The 19,394-nt window shown below is 46.1% G+C and overlaps 1 protein-coding gene across 1 annotated transcript in view; it reads right to left on the reverse strand.

Moving 5' to 3' along the window:
* LOC119968936 (fatty acid amide hydrolase-like) overlaps nucleotides 1–19,394 on the reverse strand; it is a 101,377-nt gene that overhangs the window by 17,691 nt on the left and 64,292 nt on the right. Inside the window, exons 11-16 of the mRNA XM_038801949.1 lie at nucleotides 17,873–17,935; nucleotides 16,117–16,194; nucleotides 5,066–5,154; nucleotides 2,877–2,913; nucleotides 1,630–1,778; nucleotides 866–928 (exon numbers count right to left, since the gene is read on the reverse strand). Coding sequence (XP_038657877.1) covers nucleotides 866–928; nucleotides 1,630–1,778; nucleotides 2,877–2,913; nucleotides 5,066–5,154; nucleotides 16,117–16,194; nucleotides 17,873–17,935 — 479 coding nt within the window. The remainder of the gene's footprint in view (nucleotides 1–865; nucleotides 929–1,629; nucleotides 1,779–2,876; nucleotides 2,914–5,065; nucleotides 5,155–16,116; nucleotides 16,195–17,872; nucleotides 17,936–19,394) is intronic.

Below are 19,394 nucleotides of genomic sequence, written 5' to 3' on the forward strand. Positions count from 1 at the left end.
GTCGGCGGGAGAGGCCTGACAGCGGCGGGACGTCGGACCATCGCGGGCCAGAGAATCGCCACGGGGGGCCCGCCGGTCGGCGGGTCGTGATTTCCGCCCCCGCCGATTCCCGCGTGGAGGAGAATTCTGGCCACGGCGGGGGCGGGATTTACGCCGGCCCCGGGCGATTCCCCGACCCTGCGGGGGGTCGGAGAATTCCGCCCCCTGGTGAATTTATAGGGTGGACACCAGGAGGATGTTTCCCTTTGGGCGGGGGGGGGGGAAGAGTGGAATTAGGGGACACAGTTTAAGCACAAGAGGTTTACCGTTTAAGATAGAGATTAAGATATCTTTTTCTCTCAGAGGGTCACATTAATATGTCCTCCCCAGAAAACAGTGGAGCCTGGGTCATTAAATATTTTCAAGGCAGAGTGAGATAGAGTTTTGATAGACAAGAGAGCAGGCGGGAAAGCAGAGCCGAGACCACAACTAGTTCAGCCATGATCTTATTCAATGGTGGAATAGGCTTGAACAGCCAACTCCTGCTCCCAAGTCCTCTGATTCTACGATGTTTTTTCGATTGAGAGTTAGGCTCTCTATTATCCATTTATATAATTTTCAAGTGTTATATCCGCTCGATGAGATTTTCAAACAAAAGCCAGTTTGTGAAAATGTTTAGGTATGAAATTGCCCGGGAATGAACAAAGATTGGTTCTGTGTTTTTCACTTAGTAGCCAGAAGGATGGACCTTCTTTGCTACAAATGTACCTCTCGTCAGTTAAGCAACCAGTATTAACAGTACATTCACAACTACCTACTTAATGGAAAGACAAAATTATGCAACATAAATACTCTTTTCCAAAGAGAGAATTAAATAGTGACATACCTGTATATAATCAAGTGCAGTGAAGTAAGAAGAAAGAGCTAAAATTGTTCGAGTATCTAGATTCTGTAAAAGAAAATGCTGATGGTATAGTTTAAGAAAAAAGGTGGTGCAGTGAGCTCCAAGAACTCACACCATGCTGGTGTTCTAATGCATATTGACAATGTCTAAATTTATGCATGCAACTTCCAATGTGACAAGTATCAAAGCTACCAGGAAGAAACACAAAATGTTTCAGGCAGAGAACAAATCTTAAAAAAATTAAGTTATCATCTGTCATTTGTGCCCATTTTCTATCCTATTTTGTACAGTTTTGTTTTTAAAGTCTTCAGTTTCGTAACTACTAAAAACATTTTTAAAGACAGATCTTCATTCCCTCATGTTGATAACATATATAAGGAGTTTTCTGCCTTGCTTCATGGCTGACAACTGTTAGGCAGTTAATTCTATTATACAGGTATGTTTTCCCTGGTGTTTATTTGCTGTAACCTGTTTTGATACATGTTTGTAATAAAATACATTTAAAAACAATACAGAACAGTTTGTCAAGAAGATATTATTTAAAAGATGGAACTAACAATCCATCTTTCCAAGTTCAAGATGGGACATAATAACACAGGAAGTCTCCCTTAATGTTTAAAATCATCACATCATCATTAGGTAAGGTGAATTAATCAGTAGCATTAATTAAAAAATTAGGGGTATCTTTTCCATTAAATTTAAGCAATTGGCTTGGTGTTTTCAACTGAATTCAATTATTTCCTTACCATCTTGTCGTAGTGATTATTAAAATCCACGTGCAAGGACTGGCGTATCTCACTCAGAATGCAGGCGATATGAGAAATCCGTACCTCCTCCAGCTCTGGGATGTGCAGATCCACCAATGTTGCACCAAAGCTCTTTAGGTACTGCACCGCTACACAAGAATGGCAATAGTAACAATATTGGTTCTGAAAATACTGAAATAGTTATTGCGTTTGTACCTCTAGCTCCCTTTTTAAAGCATCAGTTTTATTTTCTGTAAAAGACAATAGGATATTAGCTTGTGCTGTTCATCAGGCACAAGGATTTTTTTACAATCTCTTTCCTCTTACATGAATGCAGCATTGGATGCTACCCGAACATTAGCCCAACTGACATGTCATAAATCAAAATTTAGCTCGATACATGTCTTGAGTCACTGATTTGTAAAAATAATGATACCGATACTTGTTCTTTAGATGAGGTTTTTTTTAAAACTGCTCCTAATGTAAACTCTTACATTTATTTTATTTTCACACCAGACTCTGAAGACCCTATTTCAAGCAGGTGACCTGCTTTTATCATCCAGACCAACAGAATTTGATTGAGCAGATAAATTGAATTTGATTGAGCTCAAAGAAATGTTGTTCCCTTCCTTCTTGCTGGGCTGTGAATGGTTGAGAATGAGAATGTACCATGTAGGAAACCATTGGTGCAAGGCAGTATTACTGTATTAAGGGGATCAGGGATTATGGGGAGAAAGCAGGAGAATGGGCATGAGCAAATATCAGCCATGATTGAATGGCGGAGCAGACTCAATGGGCCGAGTGGCCTAATTCTTCTCCTATGTCTTATGGTCTTATTAATCACGCCGGACTGAAGTTTGCATTTACACAGCTATCAACTTAATTGGGAATATCTTACAGATTCTCAGATTCAGACTCCGAAGTGGCTCCTATTTTAGTGGGCAAATTCTCCACTCCTTGCACCCAGCTTTGCCTTTCTAGAAACACCCATCAGGGCATCTCAAGTGCAGGTTGTGATTTTCATGTCCATGAAATGGAAGGATTAGAAATTGTGGGCTGTACCTACATGTTTCTCACCGCCCTTCCTCATTCCCCTAGGGTAGAGGATCAGCTTGTTAAAAGTCTTTCAAACTACTGAGGTGCAGAATGGCCTGATAGATGCAGGAGGCTCCACTGCAGATGTTTGGCCCCATCATAAAGAATGATAAATTTGGAAACAAAATTTTCAGGTTTCCATGCATCCTTACCTTTCTGACAAGCATCAAAAATTTCAGTATCACAATCCTGTTAAAATACAAGGCAAAGAGGAAATTTAGAACAGAATAGAATTTCAAGATGCAAAACCACAAATCAAAAATCATAGGAAAACAGGAATTTGGATATAGGCGTGCTCCAAAAATTTAGGCCCCAATGATCCAGGAGCTGGATGAGGAGGAACTGCAACTTAATTCTGGGAGGACGGTAGCACAAGTGGATAGCACTGTGGCTTCACAGTGCCAGGGTCCCAGGTTCGATTCCCCGCCGGGTCACTGTCTGTGCAGAGTCTGCGCATTCTCCCAGTGTCTGCTGGGTTTCCTCCGGGTGCACTGGTTTCCTCCCACAGTCCAAAGATGTGCAGGTTAGGTGGGTTGGCCATGCTAAATTGCCCTTAGTGTCCAAAAAAAGGTTAGGAGGGGTTATTGGGTTACGGGGATAGGGTGGAAGTGAGCGGATAAGTGGGTCGGTGCAGACTTGATGGGCCGAATGGCCTCCTTCTACATTGTATGTTTGGGGCAGCACGGTAGCACAGTGGTTAGCACAGTGGTTAGCACAATTGCTTCACCGCTCCAGGGTCCCAGGTTCGATTCGCGGCTTGGGTCACTGTCTGTGCAGAGTCTGCACGTTCTCCCTGTGCGTGCGTGGGTTTTCTTCGGGTGCTCCGGTTTCCTCCCACAGTCCTCATGTGTCTTCCCTTTTTTATTGATTTCAAAAGAGAGGGGGGTGGTGGGTACTTAGGAGACAAGTCTGGGACAATGCTGGGAATTCTGCCCAGTCCATTATCTCATCAGTTCAGCAGTAACTAAACTGGCTACAGGTTCCATTCTGTGCCTCCAAGATCCCAAAATCAGCAGCAATAATGGCTAAATAAAGGGAGCAATCCAACTGCGACACTGCACCGGAAAAGCAGCTCACCACGGCGCAGCGTGGCCATTGAACGCAGTGAGAGCCCACTCCCGGGATCTTCCCAGCTCGCTACGTCTCATGAGATTCATTGCGTCGGCATTACAATGGCGGGATCACTTCTTAGCAAATCTGCATATTAGAGCAAGGCAGTAAGTCTTACTCTAATACGCAGATTCCTGAGGCTTTGTAATTCAACCCCTTCGCCTCAAGAGACCTCGGGAGAGTGCTGTTTAGCACTAGTCCCCACAAACGGGGACGAGATAGAACAGCACTTATAGGGGTCTCCCAGGGGATCGCAGAGCCCCAGGTGCATGCCCTTTGGGCAGGGTGGTGCCCTGGTACTGTTGGTGCCACCAGAGTACCCTGGCAGTGCCAGCCTGGCACCTTGGCAGTGCTACCCGAGTGCTGGCTTGGCACAGCCAGGGTGATCAGATGGCACAGCCAGTTGGCATGGGCACTGCCAGGATGCCAGTTTGACATTTTCTGCATGCCTGCGATCGGGCTGGGAACCCTCCCATAGTGTGTTCAGGCTGGGAGGATGGGGAGAATGGGTCAGGGATCGATTTGAGGGTCTCAGATCGGGACAGCATTTTTAAATGGTTCTACAATGGGGAGTTCCAGGCAAACAGAACGCCCCACTATACAAAACGGGGCTATTTTGGGCCGAGGCTGGGCGTTCCCCATTTCAGACCCCTATTCAAGGCGGGTCGCATTGAATAGCCATGTATTTCATTAAATGTTTTTAAGGTAAAGATAGATAGTTTTTTGAAGAATAAAGGGATTAAGGGTTATGGTGTTTGGGCCGGAAAATGGAGCTGAGTCCACAAAAGATCAGCCATGATCTCATTGAATGGCGGAGCAGGCTCGAGGGGGCCAGATGGCCTACTCCTGCTCCTAGTTCTTATGTTCTTATGTTCTTATTTCTCCGGCACTGCAGCAAAATACGCTCACAAGGGGACTTTCTTCCTTTTTCAGAGAATCGTGCCAAAGTCTTTAAATGATTGAGATGCTCCCATCACACCCCTCACTTTCAAAATTGAAAGAATTACAAGTGCTTTTTCTTCAGTTACTTGAAGCGAACTACTCCAAACCCTACAAGTTTCAACAATCGAGTGAGTGCCTCTTTCACGCTCTCAAAGAGGGGAAACATTGACAAATATTTCCCCTCCTGTCGGTTTTGGAGCGGAATCACAAGCAGTTTTGCCCTGCCATACTACTGCTGCATCCAATAATCCATACAATTTATCTTCTAATAGAATAGACTAAACTTTACCTTGAAGAACTTCCAGTCTATCCCAATTTTAATGTTCTTCAGATCAGGATTTCCAATATTGTGGAAGTTTAATGGAGGTTGTTGCAGGCCTGAAAGAAGAACAGCAACATGACACTAATCTACATCAGATCCGCCCAGGGAGGGCTGGAACCATTACGGGGGAAGAAACATTCGTAGGGGTGATATACAGACCACTAAACTGCAGTGGCAATGTTGGGAATAGCATTATTCAGGAAATAAGAGATGCACGTGATAAAGGAACATCTGGGATTATGGGTGACTTTAATCTACATATAGATTGGGTGAATCAAATTCATGGCAGCACAATAGAGGCGGAATTTCTGGAGTGTATACGGGATGGTTTTCTGGACCAATATGTTGAGGAACCAAGGGAACAGGCCATCTTGGACTAGGTATTGTGCAATGAGAAAGGATTAATTGACAATCTAGTTCTGAGAGAATTCTTGATGATAAGTGCCCATAATATGATAGAATTATTTATCATGGTGGATAGTGAGGTAGTTGATTCTGAGACTAGGATCCTGAATCTCAATAAAAAGGTAACTATGATTACATAAGGCACGAGTTGGCAATGGTGGACTGGAAAACATTACTGAAAGGAAGGGCTGGCGACAGGCATTCAAGGAACGAATAGGTTAACTCCCAAATATTGTTTAATCCTATTTGGCACAAGAGTACAAAGGGAACTGTGGCCAAACAATGGCTTGCATGAGAAATTGGAGACAGTGTTAGATTCAAAGAAGAGGCATACAAATTAGCAAGAAAATGCAATAGACTAGAAAATTGGGAACAGTTTAAAATTCAGCAAAGGCAGACCAAGGGATTGACCAAGAGAGGAAAATACCATATAAAAGTAAGCTAGCAAGGAACATAGATTGATTGATTGATTTATTGTGAAATGTACCGAAGTACAGTGAAAGGTATTTTTCTGCGGCCAAGGGAACGTACACAGTACGTACATAGTAGACAAAAAGAATAATTGACAGAGTACATTGACAAATAGTGCTTTGTTACAGTGCAGAACAAGGACCAAACAAAGCAAATACATGAGGGCATCGTGAATAGTGTTCTTACAGGGAACAGATCAGTCCGAAGGAGAGTCGTTGAGGAGTCTAGTAACTGTGGGGAAGAAGCTGTTCCTATGTCTGGATGTGAGGTTATTCAGATTTCTGTATCTTCTGTCTGATGGAAGGGTCTGGAAGAGGACAAAGCCTGGATGGGAGGGGTCTCTGACAATGCTGGCTGCCTTCCTGAGGCAGCGGGAGGTGTAGACAGAATCAATGGGAGGGTGGCAAGCTTGTGTGATGTGTTGGGCATCATAGGGAATTCATAACAGGGAACAAAGAATGGCTAAGGAACTAAATTCATACTTTGCTTCTATCTACACAAAGGAAGACATGAAGAATGTACCGAAGCTCTGAGGAACACAAGTTTTAGTGAAGAGCTGAAGGAAATTAATATTAGTTTTGGAAGATTAATGCGATTGAAGGCGGATAAATCTCCATGGCCCGATAATCTTCATCCCAGCGTACTTAAGGACGTAGCCCAGAAATTGTAGATCCATTGGCGGTCATTTTCCAAAATTCTTTGGACCCTTGAATGGTTCCTACAGATTGGAGGGTAGCTAATATATTCAAAAAGGGTTTGTGGGAGCGAGATTCATGCAGACACAGAGCGAATGTGCAAACTCCACATGGACAGTGACCCAAGGCCAGGATCGAACCCGGGTCCTCAGCGCTGTGAGGCAGCAGTGCCAACCACTGCGCCACCGTGCATCCCTTTTTTTTAAAAACAATTTTATTGAGGTATTTTAGGCATATAGAAAAAGTGACATTGTACAGTGTTAAAAAAAAAGAAGTCAAGGCCCAAATTACAAATTAAACATAGTGCAAACCACAGCTCTGTTCATGCACGGACCTGCCTCAATATCCCCCTACTCTACTCTACTCTACCCTTGCCTTGCCTCCCCCCTGCTAACGCTTACTCCTCTGTGACGAAGTCAATAAATGGCTGCCACCTTCGGGCGAACCCTAGTATCGAACCTCTCAAGGCGAACTTGACTTTCTCTAGGCCAAGAAAGCTCGCCATGTCCGATAGCCATACCTCAGCCCTCGGGGGCTTTGAGTCCCTCCATGCTAACAGTATTTGTCGCCGGGCTACCAGGGAAGCAAAGGCCAGAACGTCGGACTCTCTCTCTTCCTGGACTCCCGGGTCCTCCGAAACCCCAAAGATTGCCACCTCCGGGCTCATTACCACCCCAGTTTTCAATACCCAGGACATGACATCTGCGAATCCCTCCCAATACCCCCTGAGTTTAAGGCACGACCAGAACATGTATACATGGTTAGCCGGCCCTCCGGCACATCTAGCACACTTGCCTCCAGCCCGAAGAATCTGCTCATCCGGGCAACAGTCATGTTGGCCCGGTGCACGACCTTAAACTGGATCAGGCTGAGCCTGGCGCATGTTGCGGTCATGTTTACTCTGCTCAGGGCTTCGGCCCAAATACCGTCCTCCAGCTCTCTTCCCCCCCCCCCCCCCCCACCGAGCTTCTCCTCCCACTTAAGCTTCAGGTCCTTGGTCTGCGTATCCTCAGCTCTCATTAGCTCCTTCTAGACGTCTGAAACTCTACCCTCTCCCACCTCTCCCCTAGAAGCTACCCTGTCTTGCCTCCCCTTCGGCGGGAGACGTGGGAAGGACGGCACCAGTCTGCGTACAAAATACCTCACCTGCAAGTATCTAAAGTAGTTCCCTCTCGCCAGCCCAAACTTCTCCTCCAGCGCCCTCATGCTCGGAAAGCTCCCTTCCAGGAACAAATTCCCCATCCTCACAATCCCCGCCCTCCTCCACAGTCGATACCCCCTGTCCATGTTCCCCGGGGCAAATCGGTGGTTGCCGCAGATTGAGGTCCACACCGATGCTCTTACCTCCCCTACATGCCTCGTCCACTGGCCCCAGATCCGAAGAACCGCCACCAGTATCGGGCTGGTGGAGTACCGTGCCGGCGGAAGCGCTGCTAAGCTAGTGCCCCTGCACGAAGCAGCCTCCATCCGCTCCCAAACCGACCCCGCACCCACCATCCATTTCCTCATCATCGCTATGTTGGCCGCCCAGTAATAGTTGCTGAAGTTCGGCAACGCCAGCCCTCCTTCTCTGCATCACCCTCTTCACCCGCGGGGACTTCACTGCCCATACAAATCCCAGAATAATTTTATTTAGCCTCTTAAAGAAGGACCGCGGGATAAAGATGGGGAAACACTGAAAAACAAACAAGAACCGTGGGAGAATCGTCATCTTAACAGTCTGCACCCTCCCCGCCAATGACAGCGGGAGCGCATCCCGCCTCCGGATCTCCTCCCTCACTCGTTCCACCAGTCGGGACAGGTTGAGCATATGCAACCTGCCCCAGTCCCATGCCACCTGAATCCCCAAATATCGGAAATTCTCCCCACCAGCCTGAACGGCAATCCCTTCAGCCTACTCTCCTGCCCCCTCGCCTGAATTACAAACAGCTCGTTCTTAGCCATGTTCAGTTTGTATCCGGAGAACCGGCCAAATTCCCTCAGGGTTGCCATAATACCGTCCATCCCCACCATTGGGTCTGATACATATAACGACAGATCATCCGTATATAACGAGACTCTATGTTCCACTCCCCCCCCGGACCAGCCCTTTCCAGCCCCTAGAAGCTCTCAGTGCAATTGCCAGCGGCTCTATGGCCAGCGCAAACAGCAGTGGGGAGAGAGGGCAGCCCTGTCTTGTCCCACGGTGCAGTCTAAAGTAGTCCGATGTCATCCGGTTAGTCCTTACACTCGCCTCCGGGGCCTGATACACTGGCCTAACCCAGTCGATGAACCCCGCCCCGAACCCGAACCATCCTAGTACCTCCCACAGATAATCCCACTCGACCGGGTCAAAAGCCTTTTCAGCATCCATGGCTACCACTATTTCTACCTCCCTACTCTCCGGGGGCATCATAATCATGTTGAGCAGCCTTATGTTGGCCACAAGCTGCCTCCCCTTTACAAACCCAGTTTGATCCTCCACAATTATGTCCGGTACACAGTCCTCAATTCTGGTCACCAAAATCTTGGCCAGTAACTTGGCGTCTACGTTGATCAAGGAGATCGGCCTGTATGACCCACAGGCCTCCGGGTCCTTATCCCGTGTCAGAATGAGCGAGATGGTGGCCTGCGACATCGTTGGGGGTAAATTCCCTCTGTCTCTTGCCTCGTTAAAGACCCTGACCAGCACCAGCCCCATTATCCCGGCAATTTGTTTGTAAAACGCCACCGGTTACCCGTCCGGCCCCGGGGCTTTACCCGACTGCATGACCTTCAGGCCCCCCCCGATACCTCTTTGATCCTGACCAGGGCCCCCAGTCCCTCCACCAACCCCCTCCCCACTCTTGGGAAGGTCAGTCCGTCCAGGAATCACCTCATTTCCCCCCCCCCCCCCCCCCCCCCCCCCCCCCGGGTGGTTCCGAAGTGTACAGCTTCCTATAAAAGTCCCTAAAGACCTTGTTCAGCACTGCTGGATCACCCACTAGATTATGTTCCCCATCCACTACCCTCCCTATTTCCCTAGCCGCTTCCCTCTTCCTCAGTTGCTGCGCAAGCATTCTACTGGCCTTCTCCCCATGCTCATAAATCATGCCTTTTACCTTTCTAAGCTGCTCTACAACCTTGCCCGTAGTCAGCACCCCAAACTCGGCCTGCAGCCCCTGTCGTTTCCCGAGTAACCCTGGCCTTGGGGATTCCGCGTAACTCCTGTCCGTCCGTAGAATTTCCTTAATCAGTCGGTCCGTCTCTGCCCTATCTGTCCTGTCCCTGTACGCCCAGATTGAAATCAGTTCCCCTCTCACCTCTGCCTTCAGTGCCTCCCAGAGCACCGCTGCCGAGACTTCTCCAGTATCGTTCACCTGCAGGTAATTCTGCATGCATTTCCTCAGCCTCTCACACACTGCATCGTCCGCGAGTAGTCCAACTTCCAGCCTCCATGGTGGGTGCTGAAAGCTGTCCTTACAAAACTGCAGGTCTACCTAGTGTGGAGCATGGTCCGATATGGCAACTGCCGAATATTCTGCCCCACCATTCCGGCCAGCAGGTCCCTACTCACCACAAAGTAGTCAATTCGGGAATACACCTTGTGGATGTGAGAGTAGTACGTGAACTCCCTCGCCATCAGCCGGCTAAATCTCCACGGATCTGCTCCCCCCATTTGCTCCATGAACCCTCTCAGTTCCTTTGCCATCGCTGGCAACCTGTCCATTCTTGAGCATGACCGGTCCAGGCTCAGGTCCAGGACTGTATTAAAGTCCCCGCCCATGATCAACTTACGCGAGTCCAAGTCGGGGATCTTCCCAGCATCCTCCTAATAAAATCCACATCGTCCCAATTAGGGGCATACACACTGACCAGGACTACTCTCACCCTTCGAGCTTACCCCTCACCATAACGAACCTGCCACCCTCATCCACGACTGTGCCCTCCGCCTCAAATTGTACCCTTTTATTAATCAGGATAGCAACCCCCCTCGTCTTAGAATCAAGCCCCGAATGAAAGACCTGACTGACCCAGCCCTTCCTTAACCTAACCTGGTCTGCCACTTTCAGGTGCGTCTCCTGCAACAAGACTATGCCCGCCTTGAGAACCCGCAGATGCGCAAACACATGCGCCCTCTTCACTGGCTTGTTTAACCCTCTTAAGATTCCAGGTGATCAGCCTGGTTCGGGGGCACTTCGCTTTCTCCCCCCCCCCCCCCCCCTCCCCCCCCGTCCCCCCCCCCCGTCCCCCCCCCCCCCCCCCGGTCCCCCTTTGCTGATCAGCCATCCCCTTTCCTTGGCCAGCCTCCCAGCCATGTGACGCGCTTCCTCTGGCCCACCTCCTGGTCGGCTCCACCCATGACCTCCTCACTGCTACTATGCCCAGTTATCATCCACGTCAGCAGAACAACTCCCCACCCTCCCTAGCAACACCATCCTATCACCTAACCCCTGCTCTAATCCAACTATATGGACACCTCCCACCTCGGCTTCCGTTGACTAGCTGCACTCAGCTAGCCTGGGGCTCCCAGCCTCGGCACCAGCCCGTCTCCCACCCATTGTTCGTGCTTCCCTTTTAACAAGTAGAGATGACCAGGGAGAACCAGTGGATGTGGTTTATTTAGACTTTTAGAAGACTTTGACAAGGTCTCACATAGCAGATGACTATGTAAAGTTCAAGTGCATGGGATTGAAGGTAGTTTCTTGAGATGGATAGAAAGCTGCTGAGCAGACAGAAAGAGTTGGAATAAATTTTTTTTTACGATTGGCAGGCAGTGACTAGTGGGGTACTGTAGAGATCCGTATTAAGACCCCAAATGTTCACATAAAATATTAATGATTTGGACAATGGAACTAAAAGTAGTATTTCCAAATTTTCAAATGATACAAAGTTGAGTGGGGGAGTGAATTGTGAGGAGGATGCAGAGATGCTTCAGTGGGATTTGGACAAGCTGAGTGAGTGGGCATATGCATGGCAGATGCAGTACAATGTGAAAAAATGTGATGTTATCCACTTTGGTAGCAAAAATAGATTACTATTTGAATGAGTGTAAATTGAGAGAGGTGGATACTCAGTGAAACCTTGGTGTCCTTGCGCATCGGTCTCTCAAAGTAAACACGCAGGTACAGCTGGCAGTAAAGAAGGCAACGGTTTGTTGGCCTTCATAGTGAGAGGATTGGAGTATAGGAATAGGGGCCCGTTACTGCAATTGTATAGGGCATTGGTGAGGTCACTCTTGGGAGTATTGAGTGCAGTTTTTGTGTCTTATCTGACGAAGGATGTTCTTGCTATGGAGGGAGTGCAGTGAAGGTTTACCAGGCTGATTCCTGGGATTGCGGGAGGTGAGACTAGGTCGGTTAGAATTATATTCATGAAGAATGAGTGGGGATCTCATGAAAATTTCAAAAATTTTAACAGGATTAGATAGGATAGATTCAGAAAGAATGTTCCCAATGATGAGGGAGTCCAGAACTAGGGGTCATAGTTTGAGCACAAGACATAAACCTTTTAGGACTGAGATGAGGAGACATTTCTTCATCCAGAGAGTGGTGAATCTATGGAATTCACTACCACAGCAAGTAATTGAGGCAAAGATATTGTGTAATTTCAAGAAGAAATTAGATATAGCTCTTCGGGATAAAGGGATCAAGAGGTATGGGATGAGATCAGGATGTTGAACTTGATGATCAATCATGATCGTAATGAATGGCGGAGCAGGGTCAAAAGGCCGAATTACCTCCCCCGCTTTTATTTTCCATGTTTCTATGTAAGATGCTACTGATTTGAAAGTTGTATTTACATACAGACCAGGCAGGTGAAACGAAGCATTATGAGAAGACTGCAATTTTTATAATGATTCTAGTTGTAAATGTTCAATTATTCTGAGAAATGTAACAATGCCACTCTCACTTTACATGTGGGAAATCATTTATCGGGCTTTTCCCATGGATCATTCCCAGCGTTCTGTGCATTCTTTTGCACTGCCAGAGATTTTCAAAACATTAAACTTCCACATCTTGTAAATTTGCATTAACATTAAAAACTAAATTTACGTGCTCAATAAAAAGCAATAAAGTTTAAAACAAACATTCAGCTAAATAAAGAAGGAAAATAGGCTGAGGCACAAAAGTGACTCCACCAAAGAGGGTGTTGACTGAGGCTGGGCAGGGAAGATGGAGGACGAAAGATTGCTGATGTGTTATGTACTCTGGGATAACACAGGCTGCAACTCGATGCAGCTTTGACCAAAAGATATTCCAGACGTTGAAGTAAGTTCAATGTGATTTATTGAACCATTAGAACAGTTCTCTATGAGTTTGACTCTCCTGCTAATCCTGCTATAGTAACTCAGTCTAACTAACCAGTCTGCTCTAAGCCACGTGGTTGGTGTGATGCTTATCTGCCCCTGTCCTTCTCTCTAAGCCTCACCTGTGGAAAGAGAGAGAGCATGTGTGCCCTGTCCTTTTATATGGGTTGCCTCCTTGTGGTAGTGTCACCTCTGGGTGTCTTGACTGCCCATTGGTTGTGTCATAGAACATAGAACAGTACAGCACAGAACAGGCCCTTCGGCCCTCGATGTTGTGCCGAGCAATGATCACCCTACTTAAACCCACGTAACCCGTATACCCGCAACCCAACAATCCCCCCATTAACCTTACACTACGGGCAATTTAGCATGGCCAATCCACCTAACCCACACATCTTTGGACTGTGGGAGGAAACCGGAGCACCCGGAGGAAACCCACGCACACACGGGGAGGACGTGCAGACTCCACACAGACAGTGACCCAGCCGGGAATCGAACCTGGGACCCTGGAGCTGTGAAGCATCGATGCTAACCACCATGCTACCGTGAGGCCCCAATGCTACCGTGAGGCCCCTAATAGGTGTCCTATTCTATGTGTTCATTAGCTGTATGTCTGCATGTCATGACATCTCCGTTGCCCCTCTAGTGTTTACTTAGGTGAAGTTTATTTACATTAACCCCTTGTGTATATACAGTGATGCGTGGCCAAAGAATCCTGCCCATAGATTATCAGTAATTTTCTTGAGGGTATGAATTATTTTATTTTGTTGACTATCATCCTTCACCTTGCAGCACCTGTAGCCAGGAAAACAGATGGCGAAGCTGTTCCCAGATCAGTGCCATTGCTGACAGTACATCTTGTTGCCTGGATGATTGCCTATCTGGATTTCAATAGCAGTACACATTATTGTGGTAGGTAAATGAGCCTTCATGAACTCCTCTGACTTTAATCATGCATGCTAAATAAATGCCTTAACTTCTCCCCACCAGAAACAGGTATAACATGTTTTACAAAATGTCCATTAAAATGCAGGTTTGAACTTCCCCATCCAAAAAAGAAGAAAACCCACAGAATATTCCAAAGATTGCACTTAAATCACGAACATATAAAAACAAACAACGACTAAACACCAGCTGCTTCATCGAGCCTATGCTGTGCTGTAATGGCGCTACTTCTACACACTTAGTAGTGAGAAAAAACCCTCAGGGTAGAATTTTCTGTTTTTTTTATAAAACTGTCAGTTTCAGCGAGAAATCCACAGAGAATCCAGCTGGCGCAGTCAGTGAGAAAACTCGGCATATGTTCAGCCTCTTAGAAAGGGTCATTTCTTTTCTCACAAGTTTCACATCGCACCCGTGGTGGCTTGCCTTGATTGGCTCACCATGTCTCAACTTAAATCTCTGCAATCACCAATTAAATGCCTCCCCAGCACTTGTTGAGAGTGTAATCAGGCGGGAAGGGGGGTAAGGGTGGCTGCCACAAATACTAAAGCACTTTTTAAAGAGGGAACCCTCAGCAAATGACTTGATGTGGTCAAGCGGAGGCGAGAAACCTCTACCCATGATTGGGCAGATGTCCAGCCAGCAAAGTGACCAACCCTGCCTGGGACGCTTTGGCCTCGATTGTGAGTGCCAGTTGCTCGGGTAAACCCCACATGACTGCTCCCACTCAGCTCCCATGCATGCCAAACTTCAATCTAATCTGACGTGGCATGATTCCCCTCCCCCTCCCCCCACCACCACCACCCTCTCCATCTGTATCATTACCTTATGGGATTAAGTGATAGGCAGGCTTCCTTCTGAATCACTCGCTAGTGAGCATCTTATACCTGATTATCCACAACAGGCAGAGGCAGGGATAGCCCAAGGATACATAGATACATAGAAGATAGGAGCAGGAGGTGACCTTTTGGCCCTTCGAGCCTGCTCCGTCATTTATCATGATCATGCCTGATCATCCAACTCAGTAGCCTGATCATCCAACTCAGTAGCCTAATCCTGCTTTCTCACCATCAACTTTGATCTCATTCCCCCCAAATTCTATATCCAACCGGCTCTTGAATATATTCAATGTTTTAGCATCAACTACTTTCTGTGGTAATGAATTCCACAGGTTCACCACTCTTTGTGTAAAGAAATGTCTCCTTATCTCTGTCTGAAATGGTTTACCCTGAATCCTCAGACTGTGATCCCTGGCTCTGGACCCACTCACCATCGGAAACATCTTCCCTGCATCTACCCGGTGTAGTCCTGTTAGAATTTTATAAATCTCCATGAATCTCCAAAATATTGAGAGTCGGGAAACACTATTCTTGAAGGTCGGGAATCTCATTTAAATGCATTGTAATATCAATTTGTGCTTAAGTCGCCATTCTCGCTTACGGCTAACACGGGCTCAAAATTTTGCCCAGAGTCTAATTTGAGAAAAGATTCAGGGAATTTCTTTTTCACCTGCTGAAGGAAATCAAACTGATTCCAGAAAATAATGGTAACCAAGAGACACACACCCACCTTCTATATGCAGTTATGTAGGTCACACACAGGCTCCCTTTTGAATGCTTGTGGCGCTCATTTCACTTGCTAGCAACTTATATAGAGGTTGTAATATTTTAAAGAGAACATCTGAGCAGGTTATTTAGTTCTTCATTCCCACAAATTAGACCTGTACTCCTTGGGTACTCCCCTGTTTGCTTAGCGTGTAAAGCCTATCCAGACACAGTATATTCATTTAATTTTTTTTTAAAGGCCAAATTAAATTGCCTCAAAGTTTACACTCTCCTAAAATATAAAGCGCCAGGTCTCCAAACTTATCATGTTAATTAAGGGTTATTTAAAATGCTCATCAATCCAGTGGGTTCCTCAGGGCATAATCCTGGTCTTCATCAGCCACCAAAATTGCAGCAGACATGCCAGAACAAAGTCAAAGAACGCTTAGTCAAATTACCCCCTTCACATTGGCTGGAATTCAAACAGGTGCAATAATCAACTCTCTGTAACAGGTTGGAGTTTTGTACAATAAGGAGAAAATCAATGCTGTTACACATCCCACTTATAAAGTTTTATTACAACTCTGCCGGCTACATTTTTTTCTCTTAGTTCTAAAACAGTCTCATTCAGCTAATCACAATGATCCAAAAGCTAAAAACAGATAAATGTTTCCAGTCAATTTCAACACTTACCATATGGATAATTGGGGTCTGGGCCTGCCAGAATTGCATAGGATATAGCTGCATCTTTTACAGAGGTACAAATTGGACCTGGCAATATAAGCAAATTGTTCAGTGTTTTAAGCTTTGTCCAAAACAGCTTATAGAACATAGAACATTACTGTGCAGTACAGGCCCTTCGGCCCTCGATGTTGCGCCGATCTGTGAAACCCCTCTAAAGCACATCTACACTATTCCCTTATCGTCATATGCCTATCCATTGACCATTTGAATGCATTTAGTGTTGGCGAGTCCACTATTGTTGCAGGCAGGGCATTCCATGCCCTTACTACTCTCTGAGTAAAGAATCTACCTCTGACATCTGACCTATATCTATCTCCCCTCAATTTAAAGCTACGTCCCTTCGTGCTGGACATCACCATCCGCGGAAAAAGGCTCTCAATGTCCATCCTATCTAATCCTCTGATCATGTATGCCTCAATTAAGTCACCTCTTAACCTTCTCTCTAACGAAAATAGCCTCAAGTCCTTCAGCCTTTCCTCGTAAGATCTTCCCTCCATACCAGGCAACATCTTTGTAAATCTCCTCTGTACCCTTTCCAATGCTTCCACATCCTTCCTATAATGCGGCGACCAGAACAGCACGCAATACTCCAAATGCAGCCGCACCAGAGTTTTGTACAATTGCAACATGACCTCATGGCTCCGAAACTCAATTCCTCTACCAATAAAAGCTAACACACCGTACGCCTTCTTAACAACCCTCTCAACCTGGGTGGCAACTTTCAGGGATCTATGGACATGGACACCGAGATCTCTCTGCTCGTCCACACTACCAAGAATCTTACCATTAGCCCAGTACTCTGTCTTGCTGTTATTCCTTCCAAAATGAATCACCTCACACTTTTCTGCATCAAACTCCATTTGCCACCTGTCAGCCCAGCTCTGGTCAAACAGTTCATTTCTTATAGCTCCGGAGACAAAGGGATAACACTCAGATTAAGGAGAGAGGAGTTAGCAGCCACGTGAAATTGTTTTTCTGCATTATTATAATACAATTAGGGGCAGGAAACAAGTCATCAAAACTGAAAAACAGTATAATTCAATATTGTAGTTCGACAGAACAGTTACTTCCAATCCTCAAAAGTAGTGCATTAGAACAATATATCTTAGATAAGGTACTACTGAATTATTGTTTTTCCATTGTATTATAATTGGTATTTGGATTATAAATGCATGAAGGTGCACAAAGGTGTTCTTTAAACATTTAGAATATAAATAGCACTTAAAAGTAATAAAACTCAAGCCATAATCAGTATCTGTAAAACATATTACATTTTTAAAAAAATTTCTCACGGGACCTGGGCGTCATTGGCAAGGCCAGCATGTATTGCTCACCCTTAATTGCCCTCGAGAAGGTGTTGGTCAGCTGTCTTCTTGAACTGCTGAACTGTGCAATGTAGGTACATCCACAGTGCTGTTGGGAAGGGTGCTTCAGCGTTTTGATCCAGCGACAGTGAAGGAATGGCAATTTGTTTCGAAGTCAGGATCGTTGGGGACTTCGACGGAAACCTGAAGGTTGTGGTGTTCCCACGCATTTACTGCCCTTGTCCTTCTCTATGGTACAGGGTCACGGGTTTGGCAGGTGCGGTCAAAGGAGGCTTGGCACGTTCACTAAGCCTCTTATACACATCATGTATTTTCCTTGCAAATGCATAAAATTAGACCAAGAATTGTGTAGTAACTTAATGTACAAAGTCTTGTCTTACCCAAACTGACAGTAGAATAGGAAAGAGGATGTGAGCCAATGGTGCTGATGCGACCAAAAGTAACTGAGAAACAAAAACAAAAATAAAACTGTTCACAGACTTCCTGTTTAGCAATAAATGAACTGACAAATATTCAGGGCACATGTCAACAAATGTTCTTGAGAAAAAACAAAATCCAAGTATTACAGGATGTCACAAAGCAATGTAAATTTTACTACATAAACAGTAAATCTTGGAATTAAATAATGCCATAGATTTTGGAGTAGGAATATAACATTTTAAAATGCATTTGATCATAAGTGATAGATTTTTATTCTTTTTACATGATGTGGGCATCATTGGCAAGGCCAGCATTTATTGTCCATCCCAAATTGCCCTCGAGGTGGTGGTGAGCTGCATTCTTGAACCACTGCACAGTGCTGTTAGGGAGGGTGTCCCAGGATCTTGACCCAGTGACAGTGAAGGAACAGCGATATATTTCCAAGTCAGGACGGTGTGTGGCTTGGAGGTGTTCTTGCAGGCAATGGGTGTTCCCATTCATCTGCTGGTAGAGGTCATGTGTTTGGAAAGTGCTATCAAAGGAGCCTTGGTCAGTTACTGCAGTGCATCTTGTAGATGGTAGATACTGTGCGTCGGTGGTGGAAGGAGTGTCAATCAACCGGGCTGCTTTGTCCTGGATTATGTTGAGCTTCTTGAGTGTTATTGGAGCTGCACTCATCTCAGCAAGCGGAGAGTATACCATCACATGTCTGATTTGTGCCTTGAAGATAGTGGACAGCCTTTGGTGAGTCAAGACGTGATTTACTCTCCCCATAATTCCCAACCTCCGACCTGCTCTGTAGCCTCAGTATTCACGTTGCTGGTCCAGTTCAGATGTCACTTATCGGCCCAAGTCTGAATGTTGTTCAGGTCTTGCTGTATATGGGCATGGTCTTCTTCAGTATCTGAAAGTTGCTGAACATTGTGCAATAATCAGTGACATCAGCGAGCATCCACACTCCTGACCTTATGATGAAAGTAAGGCCAGTGATGAAGCAGCTTAAGGTAGTTGGGCCTAGGACACTAAACCCACCCCCTCCCCCGCCCCCATCCCTCCACGTGATCACACAATTCCATTGAGTCCAGTTTTGCTAGGGCTCCTTTGGTCAAACGTTGTCTTGATGTCAAGGGTAGTCACTCTCACCTTACCTCTGGAGTTCAGCTCTTTTATTCATGTTTGGACTAAGGCTGCAATGAGGTCAGGAGCTGAGTGTCCCTGGTGGAATACAAATGGAGTGCCAGTGAGCAGATTATTGCTCGGTGAGTCCCATTGATAGCACTGTTGACGACCGTCATTTTGCTGGTGATCGAGAGTAGACTGATGAGGCAGTTATTGGCCAGGTTGGATTTGTCCAACTTGTGGACAGGACATATCTCAGTAGTTTTCTACATTGCTGGGTAGATACCAGTGTTGTAAGCAGTTATGGAACAGCTTAGCTAGAGGCGCAATTAGTTCTGGAACACAAGTCTTCAGTACTATTGC

The sequence above is a fragment of the Scyliorhinus canicula genome, chromosome 7, assembly GCF_902713615.1.
Source record: "Scyliorhinus canicula chromosome 7, sScyCan1.1, whole genome shotgun sequence".
NCBI classification, from domain to species: Eukaryota; Metazoa; Chordata; class Chondrichthyes; order Carcharhiniformes; family Scyliorhinidae; genus Scyliorhinus; species Scyliorhinus canicula.